This window comes from Podarcis filfolensis (genome assembly GCF_964270895.1).
Source record: "Podarcis filfolensis genome assembly, chromosome: 1".
Classification (NCBI taxonomy): domain Eukaryota; kingdom Metazoa; phylum Chordata; class Lepidosauria; order Squamata; family Lacertidae; genus Podarcis; species Podarcis filfolensis.
Genome location: NC_139604.1, coordinates 19,204,300 through 19,217,259, shown reverse-complemented (window position 1 = coordinate 19,217,259; position 12,960 = coordinate 19,204,300). Strand labels below are relative to the sequence as shown.

The 12,960-nt window shown below is 44.4% G+C and overlaps 1 protein-coding gene across 2 annotated transcripts in view; it reads right to left on the bottom strand.

Annotated features, from left to right (window-relative positions):
• MYO3B (myosin IIIB) overlaps positions 1–12,960 on the bottom strand; it is a 299,815-nt gene that overhangs the window by 229,274 nt on the left and 57,581 nt on the right. For both annotated transcript variants that reach the window (XM_083626396.1, XM_083626397.1), the window contains one exon: positions 3,121–3,266. In XM_083626396.1, the coding sequence (XP_083482522.1) occupies positions 3,121–3,266 (146 nt within the window). The remainder of the gene's footprint in view (positions 1–3,120; positions 3,267–12,960) is intronic.

The window sequence follows — 12,960 nt, the reverse complement described above, 5'->3', positions numbered from 1 at the left end:
GGAAACCAGAGTGCACGGAAACGCCGTTTACCTTCCCGCTGCAGCGGTACCTATTTATCTACTTGCACTGGCATGCTTTCGAACTGCTAGGTTGGCAGGAGCTGGGACAGAGCAACGGGAGCTCACCCCGTCGCGGGGATTCTAACCACCGACCTTCTGACTGGCAAGTCCAAGAGGCTCAGTGGTTTAGACCACAGCACCACCCGCATCCCTATCATCACTTAACATCCTATAAGCAGTATTTATTCCTAGCTAGGATTGAGCTTCAGACATTACAAAGATTTGGTGAAGAATAAAAAAATAGGATGGTTAGGAGCTTACTTAATAAATTCAGTATTTTGTCCTATGGAAATAATACCAGAATATATTATTTCGTCATGCAGATTTATATGCAGTTTTGGGGGAAGAAAGAGATAAATCATAGACTGAAAGCCAACCATTCCCATGTCCTGTTCTATATTTCTTCCTATCACCTGCTGATATTTTACAGTACTTCATCATGACTGTTGTTCTTTAAAGCTGTTTACAGCCTCTATCTGATAAAAATTTATGGGTATTAGTTTAGAAATTTGAAGCTTCCCTCACTGCTTTAATTGCTACAGCCTGTTTTACACATGTGCAAAGGGCAAAAGAGAGAGGGGGAGAAAAGAGAGAGAGATGAATTGCTGCTTAAGTTTGAATAATTTTTGAAGAGGGGACGGCAGTCTGGGTTGTGCAACAGAGATAATACGATGCAGAACGTTGGAGAGCCTCATCTGCATATAAATAGACCTAATCAGAAATGCAAATAGCAATCAGGAGAATTCTTCTTTTTTTTATGCCCCATGGTAATTGTGCGATTGTACAGATAAGAAAAGGTCAAATATTTTCATTGCCTAAGCTTTCAAATTGCTAGTAGCAAGTAACTATCCTTCCCTTTGCACAATGGAATATGGAAGAAGCTGGCATATACCAGCTGGCAACCAACCTGGGGCAAATGCTTAAGAGATGCCACCCTGCTTTTGTTACAACTGTCCCCATCTTTCATTCATATTCCTCAATGGTCTTTATAATGGTCCTTTCACCAGGTGAAAACAAGACAACCACCTAACAACATTCGAACTCAAATGCTCGTTTATATTCAGGAATGGCAAGAAAGCGTTTCATATTTTTCATGTGTAAATAAGCAGTAAGAGAGGGGCGCAACTGATCTAGCACACATAACAGTTTCAAAATTGCCTTTGCTGCATAATAACACAAGACCTTTCCCCCATCAAAATAACCTTGTAATGTGCTATATATTTTCGGTAACAGCCTTTACTTCTTTGGAAACAAATGGTATATCCAGTATGAGCTCATCTTAAACATTCTACGGTATGCTATGTATTCGTTACTAGGGGCTGTGCGCCTGTTCACTCTGCTCACCAATCCTACTGCCATTCCCCCCACATTGACCTCCTAGGGCTTCCCCTTGCAACTACTAAGCTTGATTGTCCCATTCCTGTTTCTAAAGCCACTTCCATGTCTCCTCTCCCCGCAGCTCCTTTTGCGCAAACACTCCAGGATGTTATACACTACTGTCTCTTTAAGATGAATGGGATGCTAAGAGCCAGTCTGTCAGATACCCTGTTCAGTCAGAGAAGGTTCAGCTCAGCCCATCAATGCTGTACATATCTGGGGGGCACTGTGGGTTAAACCACAGAGCCTAGGGCTTGCCGATCAGAAGGTCGGCGGTTCGAATCCCCGCGACGGGGTGAGCTCCCGTTGCTCAGTCCCAGCTCCTGCCAACCTAGCAGTTTGAAAGCACGTCGAAGTGCAAGTAGATAAATAGGTACCGCTACGGCAGGAAGGTAAACGGCGTTTCCGTGCGCTGCTCTGGTTCGCCAGAAGCGGCTTAGTCATGCTGGCCACATGACCCGGAAGCTGTACGCCGGCTCCCTCAGCCAATAAAGCGAGATGAGCACTGCAATCCCAGAGTCGTCCTCGACTGGACCTAATGGTCAGGGGTCTCTTTACCTTTACCTTACTGGTTAATCAAGTATCCATTCTAAATTGCCACACTGAATCTGGAACTTCATATTGAAAACAACACTTGGTACCAGGAGTGAAATGCATGATTGTAGGAAGATACCATGGAATATTTGAGGACTCGGTGTTCTTTACCTTTCTCACAAGAGGCTGCTGAGAAATGGAAGGGGGAAAAGTTTAAGTGCTGTAAGAAGGGAGAGACACTGAAACACAACTACTCCCAACTCCCTGTACTCAAACATCTGCCCAAAGCACCATTTCCCTCTCAGTTTCCTCCATCCCTGCTTTATTGAAACCCGCTGTTGTTTGAAATCACCACTTTCCCCCGCTCAGTGTCCCTCCCTTCTTGCTCCCATATTACAGGCCACTGCTGTTGTATACCCTGCCTTCACTTTTGCTCCCCTGCCCTGCAAATCCAGGATTGTGATCTGGCACTACAAATCCTTCAGTGGTGTGATGACAACCTTACATTTTTATTACATAGAGAAATAGAGAGAAAGCTTTATTTCAAAAAACAACCCTATGGAAATATTATATGTTCTTATTCTGGGAGAATGCACTACTTGCATGTAGATCAGGGCAAGCAAGAATCTAACAACAACAACAACAATTTATTATTTATACCCCACCCATCTGGATGGGTTTCCCCAGCTACTCTGGGCGGCTTCCAGCAAAATATTAAAATACAATAATTCATCAAACCTTAAAAGCTTTCCTAAACAGGGCTGCCTTGAGATGTCTTCTCAAAGTCAGATAGTTGTTTATTTGCTTGATATCGGATGGGAGGGTTCCACAGGGCGGGCAACACTACCGAGAAGGCCCTCTGCCTGGTTCCCTGTAACCTCACTTCTCGCAGTGAGGGAACCGTCAGAAGGCCCTTGGAACTGGACCTCAGTGTCTGGGCAGAACGATGGGGGTGGAGACGCTCCTTCAGGTATACTGGGCCAAGGCCGTTTAGGGCTTTAAAGGTCTTAATAGTAGCATTTCTCAATCAGGGTTAACTTATGATGCAATGATGTACCAAATTTCACAGTTGCATTTCCCTGTTGAAATGCTGCTGTCTGTGTGAGGAATGGCAATCTAGCAAGCTAAGAGAGCCACCTAGTGCCATACCTTGGGATCTTGAAAAGTGTTTTCACAGGATGCATGTCGAATAAAGGCGGATCCCCGTCACCCAGTTCAATGGCTGTGATCCCAAGAGACCAAACGTCGCAGCGAGCATCATAGGAGTAGTCATACTGCTGTTCACAAGCAATGACCTATCAAATACAAAGGAAAACACCATCAGAGTTAACAACTGCCCCATTGTCCAAGCAGGGCATACAAATGCACTCTATTTAGGCTACATCCACACCACACATTTAAAACACATTGCTTCCCTGCAAAGAATCCTGGGATCTGTAGATTTATGAGCACAAAACTACAGTTTCCAGAATTCTTTTTTTTGGGGGGGGGTGGACTCTGCTTTAAGTATACAGTGTGAATGTAACTTTAGTTACCAATTCCAATTCAAGTCTACCATTGACAGACACATTCAATTTTTCTGCATAAATTCAGGATGCAAGTGTTCTTAATTTTTAACGGTGGCCACAGAATGCACACAAAAAAATTAATTCTTGCCATCGGATGCTAATTATTCCAAAATAATTACAGTCTTTGAAATCCTCTGGCAACATTTCCTTTTGAAAACAATGCTGCTTTTTATCCCCTTTAGTGCATACATTTGCAGAGAGAGAGAGAAAGCATGGACATCTAAAGGGGAAATGTAGTCTTCCTACAGGAATTATTGCATTTTACTCATTTATTCTTCCACATTTACATCCCACCATCATGGAAACCCAATGCAGCTTACATGTGGATCAAATCTCAGCATTTCAAATTATTAATATTCACATTTTCCTGACAAAAAGGCAACGGTTTATTCCCCACAAAAATATTAACAGAGAGCAAGAATAAGTACTTAAAAAGCAGCTCCTCCTTTTAAAGGCAGAGGGGGTGGAACAAAGCAGGTGGAATAGTTTGTCCCTGATCGTTCCAGCAGTCTCTCTCCTGTAAAGACTGACCAGAGAAAGAGATCTCAGTGGACAGCTCAGCAAATTAAGCGCCAAAGAAACCAAGCTAGAAAACCTATTCCATAGCATAGATCAGCCTTCCCCAAGCTTGTTACCCCCAGGGTTACAGCTCCCATCATCCCTGATCACTGGAGGTAGTCCTGCCACATCTGGAGGGAACCAGGTTAGAGAAAGCTGGAGGAGAAGGTGCCGCCATGATGAAACCATGGTCCAACCGTCTTTGGGAAGATACATACAGAATGAACTTCTCCCCAAGTATTAACACCAGAGGTTAAGTTTTTGTTTTTTGTTTGTTTAGTCGTTTATTCGTGTCCGACTCTTCGTGACCCCATGGACCAGGGCATGCCAGGCACTCCTGTCTTCCATTGCCTCCCGCAGTTTGGTCAAACTCATGCTGGTAGCTTCGAGAACACTATCCAACCATCTCGTCCTCTGTCGTCCCCTTCTCCTTGTGCCCTCCATCTTTCCCAACGTCAGGGTCTTTTCCAGGGACTCTTCTCTTCTCATGAGGTGGCCAAAGTATTGGAGCCTCAGCTTCACGATCTGTCCTTCCAGTGAGCACTCAGGCCTAATTTCCTTCAGAATGGATAGGTTTGATCTTCTTGCAGTCCATGGGACTCTCAAGAGTCTCCTCCAACACCATAATTCAAAAGCATCAATTCTTCAGCAATTAGCCTTCTTTATGGTCCAGTTCTCACTTCCATACATCACTACTGGGAAAACCATAGCTTTAACTATACGGACCTTTGTCGGCAAGGTGATGTCTCTGTTTTTAAGTTAAGTTTTCAAGTTAAGTTTTTGGTGGCTGCAAATTGTGGCTAGGTAGAAGCCATAAGTGCCATAGGGCTTCAGGGTCCTTTCAAGGGAAATGAAAGAAAAGCAGAGACCAACATGACTAGGGATGGTGAGCATGTGGCTAAGTTGTTGTTGAACTCCAACATCTGTCAGCTCAAGACCCATCTTTCCCAGTGGTCAGTGGAAGATGGGATCGTAGTTGTAACAACATCTGGGTCCCCATCACTGATAGAACCAGTTTCATGCCCAAAATCCATGGGAATCCTACCAGCTTGGACACAGGTTATCTCCCTACCCACCCCGCACTTTAGATACCACATGAGAGAGAGAGAGAGAGAGAGAGAGAGAGAGAGAGAGAGAGAGAGAACCCAAATCCACAAAAATTCTATATGTTTATTTGGAAAGCTATAAGGATAATGATGATTATGATGATGATATATTTATGTGCCACTCATCTGACAGGGTCGCCCCAGCCACTATGTTCCTCTATAAAAAAAAAAGGTAAAGGACCCCTGGACGGTTAAGTCCAGTCAAAGGCGACTATGGGGTTGCGGCGCTCATCTTGCTTTCAGGCCGAGGGAGCCAGCATTTGTCCACAGACAGCTTTCTGGGTCATGTGGTCAGCATGACTAAACTGCTTCTGGTGCAACAGAACACCGTGACGGAAACCAGAGTGCATGGAAACGCCGTTTACCTTCCCGCCGCAGCAGTACCTATTTATCTACTTGCACTGGCATGCTTTTTGGCAGAAGCTGGGACAGAGCAACCCGAACTCACCCCATCACGGGGATTCAAACTACCGACCTTCTGATCGGCAAGCCCAAGAGGCTCAGTGGTTTAGACTACAGCGCCACCCGCATATGTTACTCTACTCCTATTCCAACGATATGTCTGGCTTTCATAGACTGATGACTGACTGTCATAGAAAATTAGCATTTAAATTGACACAAAACTATGAGAAACCGGCCAAATGTAGACACATGGTTCAAGAGGGTCTATATGTTTTGTATGATTCAAAAAACAACAAGGAAGCACAGAGAATACAGGATTGCTCAGCAACTCCTTTAAAAAGTATGCCTGGATTCTACACCGCAAAACTATCCACCCGCCTCCCCCTCCTTCTCTCTCCTCAGAATACACAACACATGCATTCAAAAAAACATAGCCGCAGGCATACAATGTATAACACGGCGTGATTATGGCTGTGGCGTGAGACTAGCTGGAGACCTGAACTGGACAATTAGCACTGCTGACCCACCAAGCTGGGAAGAAGCTGGAGTTTAAAAGGTCTGAGCCTCCTGGGGGAAAAGCTGGTGATGTTACTAGCTAAGCAGCTTATGAGGTATGCCGGCATTATGCTGAAAAATGGATCAGTGTACACACATTCAAAACCCTGAATATGGCACAATCTAGTTACCCTTGCTCCAAGGAGAGCAAAAGAGCCGGCCAAGCAAACAAAATTCACTGTCTGATTTTTGTAATGTTACGACACGGTTTAATTTAATTTACAGCACCAAGGCAAGATGCTATACATATTATACATGCATGCAACTCGGTTTTGTATATTCTATAGAGAGCCAGTGTGGTGTAGTGGTTAAGAGCGGTAGTCTTGTAATCTGGTGAACCGGGTTCGCTTCCCCGCTCCTCCACATGCAGCTGCTGGGTGACCTTGGGCTAGTCACACTTCTCTGAAGTCTCTCAGCCCCACTCACCTCACAGAGTGTTTGTTGTGGGGGAGGAAGGGAAAGGAGAATGTTAGCCGCTTTGAGACTCCTTCGGGTAGTGATAAAGTGGGATATCAAATCCAAACTCCTCTTCTTCTTCTTCTTATATGGATTCTGTGCTAGGGAGACTATTTTCAGATTTCTAACTTGCATGGATCATGACAGCAAGTATGTGTGTGTGTGTGTGTTGAATGATGGTAGTGGGGGACTGACTGATTTAAGACAGAGTAGTTTACATCACATTTTATATTTTAAGAGCTGGAGCAATGCTCTTTCAGTCAGCAGACTGGCAATAGGAATGAATGGCGTTTAAATGGCGGGTGTATCTGAGCTAAAATAAATCAGCCTCATTTGCCTCTCAATCCAATCACTCTCTTGCTTTCCATTTGCCATACAACTATGTCAGGGAACTGCCATCGGAACTAGAGGAGGAGGCGAGGCTCCACAGCGATGCTGGAGAGGGGCCAAGCAGGGAGAGAGGCAGGTCTCCGGCTGGGGAAGAAAATCAGCGCAACACCAGGGATAGAGGGGGGGCGATGGGGGAAGCAGAGAGGAGGCTCCAGGACTCTTCGCAGGAGACCAGCGAGGAGAGCACAGGTCCTCCGCTGCCCACACCCACCCTGCGCAGAAGACTTCCACGCAGGGAAAGTAGGTGGCGACTTGGCGTCAAAGAACTTCTTTGCTGGAAGAGGTTCAAGAAACGCCCACTGACGGATTCTGCTAGCGACTGAACAGCCACGGAGTGGATGGCTGTCCAGACAGAAACGGTTTAACCAAGCAACCTAGCCCAGAGCGGTGGTAACTTATGCACAAGCAACCCCTAAAGCCATTACAAACTATTTGAATATACATAAAATGCTCTGTATTCAAATACACAGGAGCTACGAGAAAATGTAAGGATTATAGGCATGGAAATATATTGCTGCTCTTTTCTAAGCAGAAAAATCAGGTACAAACATGAGGCTTGCTTAAGAGGACAGCCTGCTCCAGGGTAACTCAACATACAGCTCAAGGTTTGGCAAACTATGGCCCGGGGGCTGGATGTGGCACAATTGCCTTCTCAATCCGGTCCGTGGACAGTCCAGGAATCAGCGTGTTTTTAGATGAGTAGAATGTGTGCTTTTATTTAAAATGCATCTCTGGGTTATTTGTGGGGCATAGGAATTCGTTCATTTTCCCCCCCTTCAAAATATAGTCTGGCCCACCACATGGTCTGAGGGAGAGGGTGGACCAGCCCACGGCTGAAAAAGGTTGCTGACCCGATATAGCTCTTCTTCCAGTTCATGAAAAAGCTTAAAATAAGGCATGTTTCATCTATGGAAGTATACAGAGCTGGGAAATAACAGCCAGATTTTATGTTTTTAGAAATGGACACAGTATGCAGGGATGGTGGGGGAGGGGGGGAAATGATCCAGGTTTCATTTAAAAGCAGACTCATCTAGTTTGCACTTTCCCAAAAAATATGTGGATTGAAATACAGTATAGCCATCCTTTGATATTCACACAGAATTTTGCAATGCAGTTGTTCAGCTAAGTGACTTAGTATGCAACTACGTAAGTTTTACTTAGAGTAGATCCATGGATCTACTATCATTCTATTCTAATGGATCTACTCTACTCTAATTCTACTCAAATGGAAATTAAGGACTCCACCATAGTCATGTCCAATGATTTTACTGGGTCTACTTGGAGTAAAGCTCGGTAGAATATCATCCAATGTGTACAAAAACGGATATACTGAAGTGTGCATTTAAAAGCCTGCATTAGTGAAAACGGTACAAATATATGTTCTATTAGGAGAAACTGCTTACAAGGATGTGAATCCCAGGGGAAACTGCGTGTGTAATCAGGAGAAAATTTTACTAAAACGTTGAGGAATTTTCATGAGGAATTTTAAAAGGAAATCAGAAACTGATGCAGAAATGTAGAGAATTGAACTAAAGATGAGAAATAGAGAAACTCACCTGTACTAAACCATATGCTTCTCCTTCCATCCCAGCAGTTCTAAGGGCACCTAAGAATCTGTAAAGCACCCAGCCATCAGCCCCAGGCAGCATGATATGTCTGCTACTGGTTCCCACAACCCCTCCTAAAATCATGATTAAAAGCAGACTCTCCTCATGAATCCTGTCAGCAGTTCAGCCTATACATGAGTAGGACCCTGGTAGAGACACATGCCTGACTGGCATGTTCCCTTAGTCCTGGTAGATCGTTCGGGAGCTTCAAAAGCTTTCTTCTGCCTGAACATCACAGCAAATGATGCCAACCGACATTGGCACACTTAGGGATCCGCAGAGTCTTCGCAACTCGCGTGACAGACCTCAGCAACTCAGCACTTTGGCTAATCTGCTTTATTTACATATAAACACACACGGAGCACTGCAACATGGCTCCCTCTCTCTCTAGCATCAGACAGCAAAGAGAAAGGACAAAGGACAATAGTCACACTTCACGGAACACAGTAACACAAACATCCTGTCTCCGTCACTTCCCACTCTGTGGAGTCAAAACATATACAGTCGTGAAAGACAACAATCCCATGACTGCAATCATAGATCAGAAATTCTAACAACCCGCTTCCCCTTACAGCCACCTCCATTTTCTTTCCCTTCTAACCTGATGGAGAATTATGGAGAACTCAAACACATTGCACACTTTTTTATAACATTTTGCTTGGCCGAATATAGAATTGTGAAAATACAGATTCTGGAATTTTCTTCCAGTGTGCCACAGAACCCATGTAATAAATATGAGAAGTCCTATTTCGTATATCTTTCTTCTTCCTAGGTTCCCCAAATTTTCATCCACTGCCATATGCTATGGAAATTTAGGAACTGTTTAGAGAGAGCAATGAGTTGCATAGAGAGAATAACTCAAAAGCATTAGAGAACAGGCTGAAGAAGATATGGTGAAGTAAAACTGCACACAAAGTGGTTAATGTTTGCCATTATGAGTTATGCCTGGGCAAAATTTAAAGGAGGAAATGACAGATATAGCTTTGATTTTTAAATATATATAATTTATTTGATTGTGAGGCGTCCTCCCAGAATGATGACTCAGCATTTACATCCTGAATAAAAACCCGTCATATCCTGGCATTTACCATTAACAGAGACTGTCAAAATGCGAGGGGCAACACTATGGCAGGAAGCTTGACACATTTCAAGCTTTTGAAATTTCTTCATCCTCTTTCCAAAAACATCTGTTCCCAATATTGTCACTTCACTGAAATCATGTAAATGAACTCCTTAGAGGCAGTAACTCAGAAGGAAGTCACAGCCAATTTTGCTAGGCATAGCAAAATCAATTGCCTTTCATTTTAAGCCCTCCCATTTTGAAATATATATATAAAAATAGCCATCGGCTCGGTTATAAGGCAGCAAAACAGTATCTATGGAGGCTGTCCAATCATTAAAACGCATCCCCAGTCCTGAAAAGAAACCAAACAGTTTTATCTATAGTTAATCAAAGGATCCATAGTACTTTGTTAATGAAGTAGAATCATGTCGAATTGGAAGGAACCCTGTGGATCATTTAGTCTAAAAGCCTGCAACCTTGGGGTTATCAGCACCACGCTCTAACCCATGGGTAGGCAAACTAAGGCCCGGGGGCCGGATCTGGCCCAATTGCCTTCTAAATCCAGCCCGCGGACGGTCCGGGAATCAGCGTGTTTTTACAGGAGTAGAATGTGTCCTTTGATTTAAAATGCATCTCTGGGTTATTTGTGGGGCCTGCCTGGTGTTTTTACATGAGTAGAATGTGTGCTTTTATTTAAAATGCACCTCTGGGTTATTTGTGGGGCATAGGAATTCATTCATTATTATTTTTTTTCAAAATACAGTCCGGCCCCCGACAAGGTCTGAGGGACAGAGGACCAGCGCCCTGCTGAAAAAGTTTGCTGACCCCTGCTCTAACCAACGGAGCTCTCCAGAGCTATCCGCTTCAAGCAATTCACACCAAAAAGTGAGCTATGAAGATCAGAATTAGACAATGTCCCCACCTCAGACTTTGAACACAGGTACAAGCTGCCTCTCCCCATGCATAAGTATTTTGCGAAACAGTGTACATTAGTTGATTTTTTAAAACTCGGCTATTGTGTACACAGGCACACAGACGGCACACATTTGTTTATTTATTTAATTATTTTCTATACCGCCCTATACCTGAAGGTCTCAGAGCGGTTCACATAAAATATCAAATACATAAAATCAAAACAAAACCAACAACCCAATTAAAAAATAAACAAACCCAAAAGAGCCAGCATTTTTAAAAAGGGTATACGATGTAGATCAAGTCAGGCAAAGGCCTGGTTGAAAAGGAACATTTTTGCCTGGCGCCTAAAGGTGTATAGTGAAGGCGCCAGGCAAACTTCCCTGGGGAGAGCATTCCACAGATGGGGAGCCATTGCAGAGAAGGCCCCGTTCTCGTGTTGCCACCCTCCAGACCTCTCGAAGAGGAGGCACACGAAGAAGGGCCTCAGAAGGTGATCTCAGGGTCCGGGTAGGTTCATATGGGAAGATGCAGTCCTTGAGGTATTGCAGTCCTGAGCCATTTAAGGCTTTATAGGTCAAAACCAGCACTTTGAATTGGGCCCGGAAACTAATTGGTAGCCAGTGCAGCCGGACCAGGATCAGTGTAATATGCTCAAACCATTTTGCCCCAGTGAGCAACCTGGCCACTGAATTTTGCACTAGCTGAAGTTTCTAACCGTCTTCAGAGGCAGCCCTACGTATAACCCATTGCAGTAATCTAACCTTGAGGCTACTAGACGATAGACAACAGTAGTTAGGCTATTGCTGTCCAGATAGAGGCGTAGCTGGGCCACCAGCCGAAGCTGTTCAACGCTGCATGTGAATACCTGCGCAAGTGTACAACTTGATTGTTTGCGTACTCAGATTGTGCGCTCATTGAATGCAAGACGTGAACACTCCTAGGGAGAAGGGGGAAGAGGGACTGAGCCATTGATTCCCACCCCCAAACGCTGCACACATTGCTGGTGCAAGCACCCTTCTACATATACAGCATTCTTCCCTCCTTTGGTTAGTTTGTTTAGATTCTATTTAGCACACAACAAGAATGGCTCTTAATCTTTTGAGGGATCACAATACCTCATTACCTGCTATTTACTCTGTAAACAGCATTTGGAGAGAAGCTGTGCTTGATTAGAAAGGCAAGGGCAAATCCCTGCCTCAGCATCTGCTTATGAGTTCATCCTAAATATCTTCACACTTGGGAAGACAGGTGAACTAATATCTGTGTACTGGAAGAAGCAAAGATCGCCAGTGTTGAAGCAATGATTCTTCAACATCAACTTCATTGGACTGGTCATGTTGTGCGGATGCCTGATGATCGTCTTCCAAAGCAACTACTCTATTCCCAACTTAAAAATGGAAAGCGTAATGCTGGTGGTCAACAAAAAAGGTTTAAAGACTGTCTCAAGGCAAATCTAAAAAAAAATGTAGTATAAACACCAACAACTGGGAAACACTGGCCTGCGAGCGCTCCAGTTGGAGAACAGCCTTTACCAAAGGTGTCATGGACTTTGAAGACACTTGAACTCAGAACGCAAGGGAGAAACGTGCTAAGAGAAAGGCATGCTTGGCAAATCCACACCGTGATCAACTCCCACCCGGAAACCAACGTCCCCACTGATGAAGGACGTGTGGATCTAGAATTGGCCTCCACAGTCACTTACGGATTCATTGATAAAACTGTGTTTATGGAAGACAATCATACTCGGCTATGAGTGATCGCCAAAGAAGAAAGAAGAATGAGTTCAGACCCTCCAAGTGTCCCCATTTTCCAGGGCTGTTCCTTATTTAGAGAAGCTGTCCTGGTTTCTGATTTTATCCCAGAATGTCCTGCTTTTCCGTAAAGGTAAAGGTAAAGGGACCCCTGACCGTTAGGTCCAGTCGTGGCTGACTCTGGGGTTGTGGCACGCATCTCGCTTTATTGGCCGAGGGAGTTGCCGTACAGCTTCCGGGTCATGTGGCCAGCATGACTAAGCTGCTTCTGCTGAACCAGAGCAGTGAACGGAAATGCAGTTTACCTCCCCGCCGGAGCGGTACCTATTTATCTACTTGCACTTTGACGTGCTTTCAAACTGCTAGGTTGGCAGGAGCAGGGACCGAGCAACGGGAAATCACTCCGTTGCAGGGATTCAATCTGCCGACCTTCTGATCGGCAAGCCCTAGGCACTGTGGCTACACCCACAGCGCCACTCTCTTTTCCTTAGGATGGCCCTATTTTCATTGGAGAAAAGTTGGGGGGTATGGATTTATCCAACCCCCAAGCCGTCTGAAGGCAGTCCTGTATAGGGAAGGGTTTTTTATGTTTGATGTTTTATTATGTTTTCATATATG